The 16,471-nt window shown below is 50.1% G+C and overlaps 1 protein-coding gene across 7 annotated transcripts; it reads right to left on the reverse strand.

Moving 5' to 3' along the window:
• Positions 1 to 410: 410 nt before the first annotated feature.
• Positions 411 to 14,763, reverse strand: LOC114204292 (apolipoprotein L3-like). 7 transcript variants are annotated; one of them, XM_088025337.1, is made up of 7 exons: positions 14,659 to 14,762; positions 14,505 to 14,575; positions 13,751 to 13,868; positions 5,810 to 5,852; positions 5,519 to 5,627; positions 4,402 to 4,528; positions 411 to 1,376 (listed from the first exon to the last, which is right to left on the reverse strand). In XM_088025337.1, exons 5-7 carry the CDS (start codon positions 5,547 to 5,549, stop codon positions 515 to 517), a joined length of 1,020 nt encoding a protein of 339 aa, XP_087881463.1. In that variant the 5' UTR covers positions 5,550 to 5,627; positions 5,810 to 5,852; positions 13,751 to 13,868; positions 14,505 to 14,575; positions 14,659 to 14,762; the 3' UTR covers positions 411 to 514. The 7 variants fall into 7 exon arrangements, with proteins under 7 accessions (XP_087881463.1, XP_087881460.1, XP_087881461.1 ...); XM_088025334.1 differs by having other exon boundaries at positions 5,810 to 5,855; XM_088025335.1 differs by lacking the exon at positions 14,505 to 14,575 and having other exon boundaries at positions 5,810 to 5,855; positions 14,659 to 14,763.
• Positions 14,764 to 16,471: the final 1,708 nt, after the last annotated feature.

Genomic DNA, 16,471 nt, shown 5'->3' on the forward strand with positions numbered 1-16,471 from the left:
GGGACGTGGCTGGGAGCCCCGGGTCGGGGTCACTTGCGACCAGGCTGCCAGCATCACAGTGGACAACCCTATTTGTCTTTGCTCAGATCGGTGGTCAAATCCTTCCCTGAGTAGCAATTGTCAGCTTCAGGAAGGCTCAGAACTAAGTATAAGGATGGCAAGATCAAACCCTTCATCTTCTCGCACATTCCAACAATTCTAACTTCATTATTCCTGGCCTTCCCGTCGCTTGTTCCTCCATGCCTCTCTTGATCCATGTCCCCTCTTGTCCTCTTTAGTCCAGTCCCCTCGCTCTCTAGCCCCCTCCCTCCTTATTCCAGGTTCCATGTTCCTTCCTCTTTTTGCCCAACCCCACCATCTGCGTTAACCCCTCCCTCACCGGGCTCAGCTATAGAAATACCAAACTCCTCAACACCCGAATCCAAATTCTTTATTTTGCCCTCTTTCCCCGTCTAATAAGGTACCGCCATGTCTTTGTCCCACACACGTCCCTGCTCCCTGCCCTGCTCGGGGATCATGGATTCGGGCCCTCCTTCAGACTTTCATAGATCTTGGTGAGCTCCTCCAACTTGTTCTCCAGCTCCCGGGCCTGCTGCCTCATCTCGTCAGCTGACTCGGCCTTTGCCCCCTTTTGCAAGTGCTCTGAGTCTTTCACAAGGTTGACCACATCCATTGCAAGGAAGAGACCTGCGGTGGCTGCACCCATGATCCGGGCTCCTTTGGTCATTCCAAGAGCAGTGCCTCCAAAAGCTTTCTGCACCTGCCTGCTACTTCGAACTGAGACTCTCTGAGCTCTCATGAGGCGCCTGGCATTGGCTACTAGGCGAGGTTTGACTTTGGCTAGCTTGATGGCATGAACATTCTTTGCAATGTTTTGCAGGGCTTGGATGCATTTACCTGTTGAGGAAGAAATCTGGGGTATGGTATCACACAGAACCTTGGCAACTACCTCCCCTTTGTCAAAATCAATTGATGTCAGGCGACTGGCTTGGGCTTTTGCGGATGACTCGCTTGAGTATTCCACGATGCTGGTGGACACTTGGGTCACAACAGATGCTGCTGCCAGCCCTGCTCCAACAGCCGAGAGTGCCAGACTGGCCCCTGCTGTGAAAGGTGCCAGACCCAGGCCAAGGATGGACAGGAGGCCAGATGCAGCGCCGGTGGAGCTGGCTACTATGTTGGAGATGGTGCAGTTCTTGTGAACCCTGTCAACATTATCTGCAAGCTCGTGGAGCTTTCTTATGCGCTCCTCAAGCTCCACTTTCAACTTGGGAAACTCACTCAAAAACCTCTCTCTAGCCAGCTGCTCTTCGGCCTCTGTATACATGGTTCTTTCCAGCTCGTTCAGACCTTCACGTAGGGCATCTGCCTCCTCCCTGTAACAGTGAAGGTCAAGTGATTAAGAAAAGCTGATCTGTAAAGGGGGCTTCATTCGACCTATCCCACATAAACCACAGAACGTTTACTATAAATCAAATGCAAAAGAATTTTACAAATGTAAAGAATTTGTCTTACAATGTTAAACACATTCTGTAAATTGCTAATGTTCCATAACACACAGTAAGGGAATCAATAAGTACATGTCATCTTAAGATGCACTTAAATGGTGGGTATCTGATAAAGATGGCTTCCCAGGTCAACACAGTCAGTACCACAGCGTGTGTAGACTGGGAACTTGGTAGATGAACAAAGGGAAGTGGGGTTGGAGCAGAAAAACCTTCACTCGGAGAATCTTCGTGTGTACTGAAGGATGAACCTTACCCACAGAGAGGTCTGCCCTTTGCCCTTGACTAGGAAGTGATCTCTAGGTCTCCACCTAGGATGTCAAGGGTCCTAGAATGATAGGACAGTCTTCCTTTGCCTGGGCCTTTGGCCACTCACTGGACAGCCTGACAAGATGAAGGGGGCTTTGGGTCATGTGCTGTCAGTTCTGACAGGAAGAGGAACTAGAAACTAACCTCCAGGGGGAGCTGAAGATGCCAAGTCAGCCATGCAGGGAGCAGGTGATTGAGCCCCATTAAAACTCTGTACTCTGAGGACGGGGTTGAAAAAGACTCTCTCCTTGACCAAACGTTATTCGGGCTCTCTGACACTCCTCTTGACTAGGCCTTGACCTTGGTCTTCTGTGCTCTGTCCTTGGCAGCCTGTCATGCCCAGTCTTAGCAAGAACCCTGTTAGGTCAGCTTAGTGAGAATCCACACACTCTTGATATCTAATCACCTCTGACATCTGATCAAATCCCACCTTTGTTGCAGAAGTCCTTGCCTGCCTTCAGGAAGAACATTATTGGGTCAGGTTAGCAAGAATCCCCCACCTTGATGTCTCCTCTTAGTGACTTCCCATGCCCTGCCCCCAGCCTGCTCCTTGGCTATAAATCCCCAGCTGTCTCCGCTGCATTCCCAGGTGAGCCCTGGGATTCCCTCTCCCCGATGACATCACTCTTGACGCCTAGGGCATGAATTAAGTCTTCTTTACGATATTAGTAAGTGTCACAATAATTGTTTACTTTCACAGTGTGAACTTCCCTGGTGGGCCATGCTCCACATCATTGTCACACACTGAGTACAGGACAGTAGGGCCTCCCAAGGACAACGAAGCTTTGCGCTGGAAACCCTCCCAGACTCTGCCCCAAGTGTCTCTCTCTTTGGCTGATGGGAACCTGTATCCTTCCCTGTATCACAGGGTGACTGAGAGTGACAGCTCTGAGTGAGCTCTGTGAGTGCTTCCAGGGCATCATCCAATCTCCGGGTGGTTTGGGGACCCCCCCCCAATTTGCAGTTGGTGCCAAAAGTAAGGGCAATCTTAGGGATTGTGTTCTCAGACTCTGCAGTTTGGCTAACTCTGGGTACTTGGAATTTAAGAAAACAAAACCGCAGAGCGAGAAGGGACCTTAATGATCATTTTGCTTGGCACCTGCTCTCTCTCCCAAGCCCCATGTCCTCTGCTGGGGACCAGGCGCTGCCCCAACTGACTGAGAAGCAGGACACCCACCACCCTGGTTCCCCTCAGACTCTCCAGCTCACACCATGGACTCCTGACCCACCACCCAGCACCCCCTCCCACACAGGTGTCACCCGCCTAAATCACACCTTAGCTGGTGACAGCTTTGTATGCATGTACACCAAGGCCATGTGCAACTCTATGACATCTCTTAAAGATGCAAGAGACGTTGACAACCTTCTATCTGAATCACTAAGCCGGAGAAGACCTGCTTTTGGGCAAGCTGGTGCAGGAAGTACTTTCCTCTTTGGTGGGGACTTCTCAGGCTCAGAATCCCCCAAAGAGTACAGAATCGGCAGCTTCCCCCTGCGGAGCTGGAAGTTGTCACAAAGCCACACTGCCTCCTATTGGTCTGGGGCTGCTCTAGGGAGAAGAGAAGAGGCTTCCAAATGGGCGTCACGACCCCCCAGCTCCAAGGCAAGGTATGGAAGAAACAACCCCCATGGCCCCTGATGCCCAGCGGTGAGGAGATCAAAGAAGGGAGGGAAGAAATGTGCCCTCTCCCTCTCACAGGACCTCTGCTAGGTCCCTGGTCTCCTCAAGTTTTGTGCTCTAGAGCTTCACTCAGTTCCAGCCCTGCTGCCCAAGCCTACCTAGTCCTCCAACCTAGACCCCACAACCCCTTGTCCATCCTGACCACCAGCTCTGGCCCTGGTCCAAGCCTCCTGGGCCTTTGGACAGGATGACTGCCCTTGGTTCCTCACCTTTGACCCCACAATTCACAGAAAGTCCTTCGCCACAATCTTATCAGATTGCATTAGTGTGTCCATTGAACAAATGACAAACCTGAGACTCCAAGACATCCAGAGCCAGAGAGCCCCAAGGCTGGGCAGAGATAGAGTCAGGATCCAACCCAGCTTGGTCCAATTCCACTCTAGCCTCTCTGCCTCATGGGTCAGCAGGATCCTGCATGTTCATGTAACTCCTTAGATGGGAGGGAAGACTCTAGTCCGAATCCCCAGGGGCACAGACTGAGGTGTCAGTGTTCTTCTGACTTGTCCCAGAAGAAGTCCTGCTTGGCCCTCATCTCTAGGAAGAAGACCCTTGGCCCCTGTCTCTTCTCGGCAATCTTCTAAGAAGTTTACATTAATTGAGACCCTACTATGTGTCAGTCACTATGCTAAGCACTTTACATGCATTATCTTCATTTTCTCATGACAAAATTGAACAGATGAAGAGACCAAGGCAGAGACTGGTCTGCTTTAGGTTAAGGCCCAAGGTCACATAACCTGCCCTCTGCATGTCTTGCCTCTTCTCAATCCGAGGCCATTCACTGCCAGTGAATGTCATGGAAGACATATTCCTCACGGATTGTTGAGAAGGAACATACTGAACCCCAACCCCATGATCCTGCCTGGAAGACACCTGGGTGACCATCCTGGGGCATCCCAGAGGAGTTACCTGGACAATGTGGCCTCAGCTATGAATCCCTTCCAGGCTTCATGGTCACTCAGCAGGTTGTGCAGTATGTTTAGGCTCACTGTGTTCTGGGAATACACAATGGCATCATCGAGAAAAATTCTGTTCTCTAGATGGAAAGAAAAAAATGAAGGGTTGTTTAGTTTTCTCTTTTTCCTGCTTCACTAAGGGGTAGAGGAAATGAGGGCTTAGCTTGAGGGAACCCACATTGCTAAGTCTGTGTATTTACGGATTGCTGGGGGGCGGAGAAATACTGAGAGCATAGGCAGGGTTATTGAGAACAATAGAATCAATTCCTGCCCCGCTTTCATGTCTCATAAGCAGGTGCTTATACTTGGGACATAGGACAAATGCCCTAACAGCCGTAGGGAGCCGGGAGATGCTGGGGGAAGGGAGGATTCCACTTGGAACTAAGAGGTTCCAGGCAAAGGGGAGAGCAACAAAATTTAGGGAGGATATACTGTGTAGCAGACCCTGGCCCAAACCACATAAACACATTATATTTGATCCTCATAACCACATAGGGAAATATTCTCATTTTACAGGTAAGGTTAGGTAAGGCACTCCAGGTCACACAGGTGGGAGGTGGCAAAGGCCAGACTGGGGTCCAGGTCAGTGGCCCACTGACCATCACAGAGCAGTCAGGCTGGCAACAGGGTGAGACCTGGAGGGAACAGCCTCTGCTGTGAAGCCCCACAGTCATCCTTAGCCATGCTGGAGGCTTGGACAGGGCAAGAGGGCAGGAGAAGCCTCCAAGGTTGCTGGTCTACCTCCTCCCCCTGCCCTGCCTCAGGACCCCTCTCTTCCCTCCTTTCCCCTCTGCTGTCCCCCACCTCCCAGTGGGCTCTCCTGGCCTCACTTCTGGGTCATTTGATGGATTTGATGGGCGGCAGGGGGAGGGAGGAAGTGAGCATCTCAACCATGACCCTGAGGAGACAGGAGGGAGGTGTCCCCTACAGACCCCTGGGCTGGGGACTCCCTTTGACCCCCGCTTAGGGGCTCAAGGAAGCTCTTCAAGGGACTGATTCCTCTTAGGATAACTCAGCTGGAGGCATCCCCACAATTCCAGGAATCATCCAGAGAAGTGGAGGTTGACTACCTGGGCAGAGCTCACGGGCTCCTGAGGCCATGGTGCCAGCAGTGGGATCTGAGCGTTTTCGCAACAGCTCGCCTCTGCGTCCCGGCTAGAAGGCGGGGTTGCTTCACCCCTGGGGGAGAGAGAACAAATCGTGGGGTCAAATGGGAGCCAGCTGTGGCAGCAGGAAGCGGCGAGGGGCCAGGTCTCTGGTGGTTCCCTCCAGGATGGCTACCAATGCCAAAGTAGACTTTCCCTGACGTGTTTGTCTGTCCACTGACTTCTGCCGGCCGCTATTTAAGGGAAGTTACTCACCTCACTCCAGCTCACTCCCAAGCCAAGTCGGGGTCCTGTCGTCCTGCTGGGCCACAAGAAGAAGATAATCAGTCAGGGAGACTGCCATCTGAGAAGTTATAGGAGCAATAAAACCAAACACAGAAGAAAACATGGGAAGAAGTGTCCTGGAAGTTTGGGAGGTCAGAAACACGTGTGTTTGCTAATTGATAAGAGCTAATATTGATCAAGTACCTATGACAGGCAGGGCTCCTTGTGTGTTCCCTCACTGAATAGCCACACACACTCCATGAGGTCGGTGCTCTTGTGGCTCCCACGTTAAGGTGGAGGAAACCACCACCTGATCTTAGGTTAGCCCAAGTTTTCACAATAGTGCTAGAGCCTGGACGTGAACCCGGGTGTCTCTGATCCAAAGTCCATGTTTGTGATGACTGTGCTCTACTCCCTTTAACATACATAAACATTTATTTATGTACAGTTGACCTTTGAACAACACAGGGGTTAGGGGTGATGACCCCCAATCCCCGTGCAGTCAGATTCATGCATAACTTCTGACTTTTCCAAACCTTAACTACTAAGAGCCTCCTCTTGACCAGAAGCTTTACCGATAATATAAACAGCGGATCAACACATAGTTTGTATGTTATATGTATTATGTACTATATTCTTGCAACAGAGTAAGCTAGAGAAAAGAAAATGTTGTTAAGAAAATCATAAGGAAGGGGCGCCTGGGTGGCTCACTCATTTAAGCATCTGCCTTCAGCTCAGGTCATGATCCTAGGGTCCTGGGATGGAGACGCTACAACCGGCTCCCTCCTTAGTGGGGAGTCTGCTTCTCCCTCTCCCTGTGCCCGTCCCCCCCCCCCCCCGCACGTATGTTCTCTCTCTCTCTGTCAGATAAATAAATTAAATTTAAAAAAAGAAAGAAAGCCGTAAGGAAGAGAAAGTACATTTAAAGTACTACACATATATTTGATGAAAAAAATCTGCATAAAAGTAGAACTCTGTTGATCAAACCTGTGTTGTTCAAGGGTCAACTGTCTATGTGTTTATTTGTAAATGACTCTTCTCATTCCTCAACGATGTCTTGCATCGTGAACGGTCTTTGTCTGGATCAATTTCCTGGTGCCACGGCTTCCCAAAGCCTGTGTCCTCCTTGCTTCTGCAAGATTCTTCATCGCACAGGGCCTGGGGTCCTGCTAGGTCCTGGCACAATGCCTACAGCCCCACTGTGCATTGTCAAGCCTTCCTGATAATGCGCCGTCTTCTCTGCTGTCCTCCCCCGACTTTGTACCTTAGACTGCTTCTAATTCTTTATCGAAATGATAGAGCAAAGGACAATCTCCTTGTATAAAACTTTGCATTTTGCATTTGAGATTGTTTCCTTAAGACATTTCTACAAGCAGGAGGACTGGGTCAGCAGGTATCAACATGTACAAAGTTTTTCATACCTAGAGCCACACTGTTACGAAAAAAATCATACCAATTCACATTCACATTCACGGTAGATGAGGGGTGTCCACCGTTCCATTCTGACCAGCTCTTCGTAAACTTTTTTAAAAAACAGACCCTTATAGAGAGAGAATTTATTTTAGTTCTGTTATTATCTTACCTTGGGAGATGAGGAAAGACAGCAAATGTTGACTACGTTTAAACCTTATCTCTTTGAAAGATTTTACTTATTTATTATTTGAGAGAGAGAGAGAGAGATTGAGAGATCAAGTGGGAGGAGGGGCAGAGGGAGAAGCACACTCCCCGCGGAGCAACGAGCCTGATGCGGGGCTCGATCCCAGGACCCCATGATCATGACCTGAGCCGAAGGCACACTTAACCAACTGAGCCACCCACGTACCCTAAGCATTATTTTTTTTAAGTTTATTTATTTTTCTTAGTAATCTCTACACCCAATTTGAGACTCGAACTCACAACCCCAAGGTCAAAAGTCCCATTCTTTTCAGAATAAGCCAGCGAGGTGCCCCTAGGCACTATTTGAAGAAGGCAAAAGAGCATTTATCAACTACCCCTCCTGAGACCTGACTGAAATGATAGTAAAGGTACTTATAGGTATAAAAGTAACTAATGATGAGAGTGACTCACATTTGTGCCCTCTACTCTGCACTGGTAATTAATCGCTCTAAGACTTTACAAATAATAACCTGTCTTCTTCAATAACCATTGAGTAGTGTGTGCATCATTCGCATCCCTGTTTACAGACAAGGAAACGAAAGCACAGACTAGGTGACTTGCCCAGAGTCAGAAATCTAGTAAGTGGTAGGCTGGGTTCAAGGGTTCAAGGTCCTGCCTGCTGGACTCAAGAACCCACACACTGCCTCCCCTCCTTCTGCTGTCGATAAGAAAGGAGAACGGGGCCAACAGGAGTCCAGAGGCTTAGACAAATGTTTGAATGCAGATTGGATGCAGAACTGATAGCTGAATAAACAAGAGGAGAGGGAGCTGCCATCAGAAAAACAAAGAGAGAACAAGGCAATGGGCAAGAAGAATGGCCGGCTAGGCAGACCTCTGGAGAAGACTGAAGATGAGAGGGAGGTGGAGAGGGGAAGCAGGAATAAGGTTACCAACCCCACACCCAATCCTATATTCACAGCAGCCTAAGTCTACACCAGAAGGGGAAAAATCAGAAATGAAACACTCCAGAAAAAAATACCTGTCTTCTGACATCTAGGGGGTCCTCATCCAATCACTCTACAGGGAAGCCTGCCAATCAACTTACCTGTCTGCAACTGTGAATGGGCAATCTAGGATCAGATATACAAGAAAGATGACCAGATGGAAAGGGTGGCTAAGATAAATAAAAAATGACTCCAGAAGGGGCACCTGGCTGGCTCAGTTGGTAGAGCATGCAACTCTTGATCTCAAGAGTTCATGCCCCACACTGGGCATAGAGCTTACTTTAAAACAATAATAACAAAAATAACTGGACTTAATAAACCTTCAAAACAATGACACCAGAAGAAACACGTAATTTTTTTAATTATTTATTGTTCTGTTACTCACCATACATTACATCATTAGTTCTTGACGTAGTGTTCCATGATTCACTGTTTGTGCATAACACCCAGTGCTCACCACAGAATGTGCCCTCTTTAATACCCATCACCAGGCTAACCCATCCCCCCATCCCCCTTCCCTCTAGAACCCTCAGTTTGTTTCTCAGAGTCCAACGTCTCTCCTGGTTCGTCTCCCCCTCCGACTTACTCCCCTTCATTCTTCCCCTCCTGCTATCTTCTTCTTCTTCTTCTTTTTTTCTTAACATATGTTGCATTATTTGTTTCAGAGGTACAGATCTGTGATTCAACAGTCTTGCACAATTCACAGCGCTCACCATAGCACATACCCTCCCCAGTGTCTACCACCCAGCCACCCCATCCCTCCCAGCCCCAGCCACTCAGCAACACTCAGTTAGAAACACGTAATTTTGACTATAAGAATAATTTTTTAAACCTTGAACCAATGTCCTCAGGGAGGTTAGAAAGCTGTTTTCTTCATAAAATGAGAACGGGATGCACCGAAAAGGGAAAAAAGTAATGGGACAAAAAAGAGATCTTGGGAATTAAAAAGAAGTCTCGGGAAAGGTTGGAAAAGTCAACGAAAACGTCCAGAAAATAAAACAAAAAGGTGACAGAAAAATGAAACTGAGGAATGACAAGTTACCAAGGCTATCAATTCTTAGAAAATTACTTTAGAAAGAGCTGTAGAAAAGAAAAAAAAAAATAGTTTGCGTGTCTATGGGGTGAGGTGGAGGATAATAACCAAGAAACCAAGAGACAGAAAGCTGAGGTCCAGGAGACAGGAAAATTAACATAGACAGAAAGGAATCCAAGGAATACAGCTGGGCATACGGAAGGCCGAGAGAGCAACCAGCCCAGGATAGAATAAGAAGTGAAGAGTTTTATGGGCAAAGGGGACTTGACATAATACTTATATAATGCACAGTTCGAAAGAAATTGAGGAAATGTTGAAGGCAGCCTGGCAAGGGGTCAAAACATAGGCAATTAGAAAATCAGGATAAACTAAAGCTGTACAAGAAAACATGTGCATCTGTATTTCACAAGTTAGCTCTACAGTAAAGAAAACTGAAAACATCACACATGTAAGCATTCTTGTGTCATTTTTCACTTCTAGAACGAAAGAGACCATTTAAATATGAGGACTAAATGTACTTGTTGCCATAGTAAATTAAAGTACAATGATAGAAGTTAGAGGTGAAGCACTGAAGAGAGGAGGAGGATTAACATCCTTATTTCACAAAGCGGGGAGTCCAAAAATACTGGCTGCCATGGAGAGGCTAAGAAATGAAGATGGAAGAAAAAAAGAAAAAAGAAACAAAGGTGTAAGTAAATTGCTTACGACTAGAAAGGTTTCTAACCGAGGACATAAAATCAGTGATAGAATGGTATTAGGAGAAACTGGGGAGGTATGTAAGAAAAAGTATATAAACAAGTGAAATCATTATCTGTCCTGGTAAGAAATAAATAGCTCATAAAACAATTTAAAAATTGAGGGACTGAAACTAACTATTGTGGTTGAGACTACCTGCTTTGCACCAGGCACCGTTCTAAGCGCTTTGCAGGCATTAACTCATATATCTCAGCATGACTCTGTAAGAAAAGGAACTGAAGCTCAGAAAGGTTAAGTAATTTACCCAAAGCACCCAGCTAGTGCCAGAGCCAGAATTCAAATCCAGACTCCCTGTCTCCAGAGCCTACACTTTCACCTATTCTGTCTCCCGGTGTAAGAGTATCATTTAAAGGTATTGATTAACCACCTAAAGAAAAAGCAACAAATTATAAGTGATCGCTTTTAATTGGGAAAGTGGGTGAGCAGAGCCCTCGGTACTATTGATTTGTTTTAACCATATGCACTTATTACTTTGATTTTTTTTTTTTTAATTTTAAGAAAGCAGAAGTGGTATAGCAGTGAGTAACAGCTAACCGCAATAATGGGTTGGTTTCTGGCACTACCACTGTACAGATGATGGGAGCAGTTGGACCAAGTGCCCCTAAGAAATAAGCCTGACTCCTGATGTGACAATCGTCATCGTGGGAGAAACCTCGGTGGCTGATGAAAGTAAGTTGTCTAAGAAAAGTGGCATGATAACGTAGGTTAAACTCGGGTAATCAGAGTGAACTCCACCCTTCCACAGATAAATGTTCTAGCAGTGCCTCGCCCACTCACACAGGCACCCATGGGTTTTTCTCCACTCAAAGGTAGCAAGACTCCTTGGAGGGAAGCTGAATTCCACGGGCCTTCAATATCCCCTCGTCCAGAAGGAAAGGATGCTTCGGGCATGTTCAGAGCAGGGCTCAATAGGGGCACCCACTGGTAATCCTACCAAATTACATAGAATAATGATAATTGATAAGGATTATTAGGATCATGTTTAATTGGGTCAGGCTGAGTCTGTGAAAGGCCATGAGTTCCTAATAATGTCCAAAGGAGAAGAGCTGAGACAAAGTATATAAAAAAGGGAGATATAAAGGTGTAAAGTTGTAAATCAGAAAGGAGTTGGTAAAATGGGGATCGTTTAATTGTTAATTAATCCTAATAAGAAGGGGAGTCTTTTTTTAAATAAAGATTTTGTTTATTTATTTGAGAGAGACAGAGAAAGCGAGAGCATGAACATGGGGGGGAGCGGGGTTGGAGAGTGGCAGGCAGAGGGAGAGGGAGAAGCAGAGTTCCCACTGAGCAGGGAGCCCCACGCAGCCAAATGACACCATGAAGCAAAGGACCAAGAGCAAACGCAGAGGGCGCCTGGGTGGCTCAGTCGTTAAGCGTCTGCCTTCGGCTCGGGTCATGATCCCAGGGTCCTGGGATCGAGCCCCACATCGGGCTCCCTGCTCGGCGGAAAGCCTGCTTCTCCCTCTCCTGCTCCCCCTGCTTGTGTTCCTGCTCTCGCTGTCTCTCTCTCTAGGTCAAATAAATAAATAAAATCTTTAAAAAAAAAAAAAAAAAAAGAGCAAGGGCAGAGAGCAGGAGGAGCGAGCGGGCAGAAAGAGCCGAACGCTGGATGACGCCAAACCTTTGCAGATGTGTCTGCACTCCGGGTCCCATCCCTCCCGTCCTCTGCCATTCTTGGCCCGGCCCTGACCCTCGTGTTGGGCCTCAGCTGGGTGTGATGCTGGACAATGCTCCCTCCTGCCTGATTAGTACCCGCGGTGTCCCTGGCTAGCCTGCAGATTCGTCAGTTCCCAGCAAGGCTGTCAGGAGGAGGAGGGGAGCCAGCCCCTGCCCACCTGCATGGCCCACACGGGACACGGAGCCCTCCCATCCCCACCGGCTCTGTCTATGCTCTCCAGAGGCAGCCGGACACGGATTCGCACCAGAGCATCTCCCTGCAAGCGACTGCATGCATGCTCCTCGGACAGGGAGGAAAGGGGAGCCTAAGACAGGATCAGGTTCACACTCCTCAGCCTGGCCTCCACCCCGGGCTCCCTAAAGCTCCCGCTCCTATCTTCGTCACTCCTCCCGCCCGGCCTCCGTGTCGCCTTGGTCATCAAGGACCCCTCACTTCCCTGCTTCTTTTACTTTTTCTTTTTTAATTTGTATTTTATAGGCTCCACTCCCCACGTGGACCTTGAACTCACATAGGGCCCTGAGATCCAGAGTCACAGGCTCTACCTACTAAGCCAGCCCGGCGCCCCTCCTTGCTTCTGATCCCACCTCAGCCTCCAGGCCTTTGCTTGGCTGCTCCGTCCCCCCGGAATGCCTTTCCCCACCTCCCTCACCTTGTACAAGTTTACCTGTGCTTAGAGGCCCAGCCCAACCCCTGCCTCCCCTGCAGGCTGCCCCCACTGACTCCCCGGGCTCCCCTTGAACGTGCACTGTCCTGACTGCAGTCCTCTGTGTGTTCTCCTCTGCTGGACTCTGAGCACTGGCGGGGGCCTGTCTACTCCCTCCCGCACCTCCTGTTCCAGGGCCTGCCGGGGTACCCGCTGCGCCTGCTCTCCAGCCCGCAGCCGGGCTCCGACCCGAGGGGGGACAGCACAGCACCCCCAGCTTCACTCACCCGTGAGCAATTCCCCTTGTTTTCTTGTCTGTCTTGATGAGAAGCTCGCGCTGGCCGAGAACAAGTCAGACTATGCCTCAGATTTCACATGAATTACCCTCCTGATTTAATGTGCTTTGGACAATTCTATCAGATTTCTGGGAGTTTCCATGTATTTCCTCATGTCTCCATACTCCAGCCATAATATTTTTTATATGAGGAGAAAGAGGAAGGGGAAATTGCAGGAAACCTGGTCCTGGTACCTGAGCCTTAGTGGGACTTTCCAAAGCCTCCCCTCCCCCAGGGTGGCCAGGCCAGGTGTGGATGTCTGGCCCAGCTCCTTCCACCCTCACCCAACTTTTGTTCGCTAACGGCTGCCAGGAACTTTGGGGAGAAGGGTGGGGGTCATTTCCTTAGTGCACCACAGGCTCCTTTGAAGCTGTAAGAAAAGCTGGGTTTCTATGGATTGTAGCCAGCACCTGTTAAAGATGTCTTGAGAAGGAGGAGAAAAACAGGAGGAGGAAGGGGGGAGGAGGAGGAGTAGAGAGGGGGAAGGGGAGAAGGAAAAATCAAAAGGCTTGTACAAAGTCAATCTATCAATCAATAAATCCCAACAGGACCTAAATGTAAGCTAGAAAGAAAAAGCTGCAAATACCCTGGAAAAAATATTTTTAAAAATAATGTTGAGTTGGAGAAACTTTTTAAGCACGATGCAAATCCCAGACGCCATAAAAGGAAAGTTTCAGTTATCTGACCTCTTAAACATTAAAAATTGCAAAGGACACAGTGAACAAAGTCAGACTACCGTCAGAGACCAGGAGGCAGTACCCTCCATACTTAGAGCAGATGAAAGCTGAGCACCCAGGAAACATGACAGAGCCTATGAATCAACATGAAAAGACTGAAGCCAAGTTCTTAAGAGATGTGAACAAAGAATCCCCAGGGAAGGGACTCACCCAGAGTCAGGCAATCCTTGGAGGGCGCAGGCAGGGCCGAAGGGAACACGAGGCCTTGCGATGCAGGTGTGTGGGGAGAAATGTGACTTTAACAATCCAAAGCCTTCTAGGTTTGCCTCTGCCAGAATAAACACACTGATCTAAGCTCACGCCCTTTTTGTTGTCCCCAGGAGTCTACAGTTTTGTGTTTTCAGATTCAAAGCCTGGACCACGCTACAGTGCGGCCCTTCTCCCCCTGCCCACCCCCCCCAACGGCCACGACCCTTCTACCCTTCTCTTCTTCCTGCTGCAGGCACACAGGCCTCTTCACTAGGGAGTGGGTGGAACGCAGGGCCCCAGCAAAGCCCAGACATGTCTCTGCTCTTTCTCCAGGTCACGGTCACGGTCTCTTCCTGTCAGGCCCTTAGTTTCCCTGCAGGACCTGGCACTGAGCAGACACTCAGACACACTGTGGGCAACACAAACCTGAGTCCTTGTATCTCAAAAGACAATGTGAGCCTTTGCATCTCAACAGAAACCCCTTGCTGGTCAGCCTGGCAGCCTCACCCTGGGGCACCCAGAGGCTCTGACTCACCTGCCCTCTTCCCCTGCTCTGCTTCCTCCCAATTTCCCCAGGGATGAGCACACCAACATCCGCCTTCCTTCTGGGGTAGCCTGCTCAGGTGCAGGCAGTCTGGAAACCGGGCTGGGCAGTGCCTCCCTCTCTTTCCACAGTGTTGGGGCACAGGGGGAGGGGGGAAGCAGTCAGACAAACCTGGGTTCAAATCCAGACTATGCCCCTGCTTAGCATGGGACCTGGGGCTGGAGCTTCGGGTTCACCCTCATCTATAAAATCGAGACAACACAGGATCCTTTCCTTAAAGAGCTGTTCGAGTAGATGGGCAGGGGCTCCCACCCTCCGAGCTTACCCAGAGATCTTCCTCTGAGCAGAAGCACATTCAGTGGGTCTTAGCTGTGAGGACCTGGCTACGGATCTCTGCAGTAACTACACCTCAGGCCCAAATATGTCTGGGACTTGAGAGGGAAACTGAAAGTGTCCACTTCCAAGCAGCCTGTGATGAAGCAACACACCCCGGCTGTTCCTAGCGTCCTACCCACCCTCGGCTGTCCTGACTCCCTCAAAGGACAACCCCACACCTGACCTTCCAGGTCCTTCTCTGATCAGCCCTTCCTGCCACTGACAGACTGTGGGACTCTCAGCAAAGGACTCTCCCTGCAGACCCCGTTTGGGCTTCTTCCCAGCCCCCTCTTCTCTGTCCCTCCCACCGCACTGCCCAGCATGTCTGCCTTAAATCCCCTGCTCGGGTCACCGTGCCCGTGTCTTCCCCCCACCCCTTTGGATCTAATCAGGTCTCTCTAGCCTTGTCCCTGATGTCAGGACAGCCCCAGGTGGCCCGCGCTTGGTGGCCCAGTGCTATTTGCAAGGATGCAGACGTTTGCGGGAGAGGGCTCAGGAAATACTGCTGTTTTCTACCCCGCTTGTTTCCGCTTGCCGACAGATCTCTTTCTCGTTAAACGAGGACTTTTCTAGGAAGGCTAGCGTCAGGAAACAGCAAATGGAAACAGCCAGCGAGGCCTCCCTCCCGCGTGGGCCCCCGAGCAGAGCAGCCGCCGTGGACAGAGCTGAGTGTGCGCCAGGCGCCGTGCGGGCCCGTCCACGTTCCCGCGGCGGCTCTAGGAGACAGCGGCCCCCTGCACCGATAGAGACGCCGCGGGGAAAGGGTCCCACGGCTTCTGAGATGTGCAGCCGCTGGACGGCTGTGCCCTTTGCCCCTGCGACCACGGAAGCCAACCTGACCCTTCCGTCCGGGCAAATGTCCCCGGGGCATCGAGGCTCCTCCCCCAGCCTGTGAGGGAGGGACAGAGTGATGGAATGATGACATAAGAATCGCCCCCATGGTTTGTGATGATCACCCTGTGGGTGGGCCGGGAGCTCGGGCTGAATTTGCAGATGGGGAAAGCCAGGTGAGGGGACAGGTGGTGGCTTTGGGAAGGAGCCGAAACCCAAGGCCACGTTGACATTGTGCCCTCTGACACTTGCTTGAAGTACTGTTTTGTCCACCTCTCCTTCTTTGGTTACTTCTCGGTCATTTTTTCGGTAACCGTAACCTCCCTTCCTCCGGATTCTTCTCCCTTTCCCTAGCACGCCCTTGGCGTGACACCCGATGAAACCTCTGTGAGATGCAGAACGCGATGCAATGTCCGGAGGACCTGCGGCCCGATGGTCTCACGCCCGTGCAGAAATGGCCTCCGGACATCGACGGGCTCCAGGAACACGGCCCCGCGGTGGAGCGACCAGGCTGGGGCTGCAGACACGTCAGGTGAGGATTAGGCATCGTTGGACTGCAGGGACAAGTGCCGAGTCCACCCCACTGGGGGACGCTAAAGAGCCAGTGACTATAAAATACGGCTCCACTTGACCCCCAAGGATCCCAAGAAAAGTCACCCGGGATGACTACAGCTCCAGAGTCGGGGGTCTTGGCAAAATCTTTGGTCAATAAGCCATCTCAGCCCACTGGGAAGGCAACCCCACCTCAGTGGGAGAGTCAGCCTCACGTTGCTGAGGGACGAAGGAGTCTGGCAGACGCCTCAGCATCATCAGGCGGAGGCTGGGAGAGTCAGCAGATGGGGGCACGCAACCAGCACCCCCACCCAGTCTCTCCATCCCATGGGGACGCGGGCTTGGCTCACATGCTGGACCTTATGACTTGTGTTTCAGAG

This window comes from Eumetopias jubatus, unplaced genomic scaffold, assembly GCF_037043125.1.
Source record: "Eumetopias jubatus isolate StellerSeaLion01/CBP00866 unplaced genomic scaffold, mEumJub1_p1.0 scaffold_8, whole genome shotgun sequence".
NCBI lineage: Eukaryota > Metazoa > Chordata > Mammalia > Carnivora > Otariidae > Eumetopias > Eumetopias jubatus.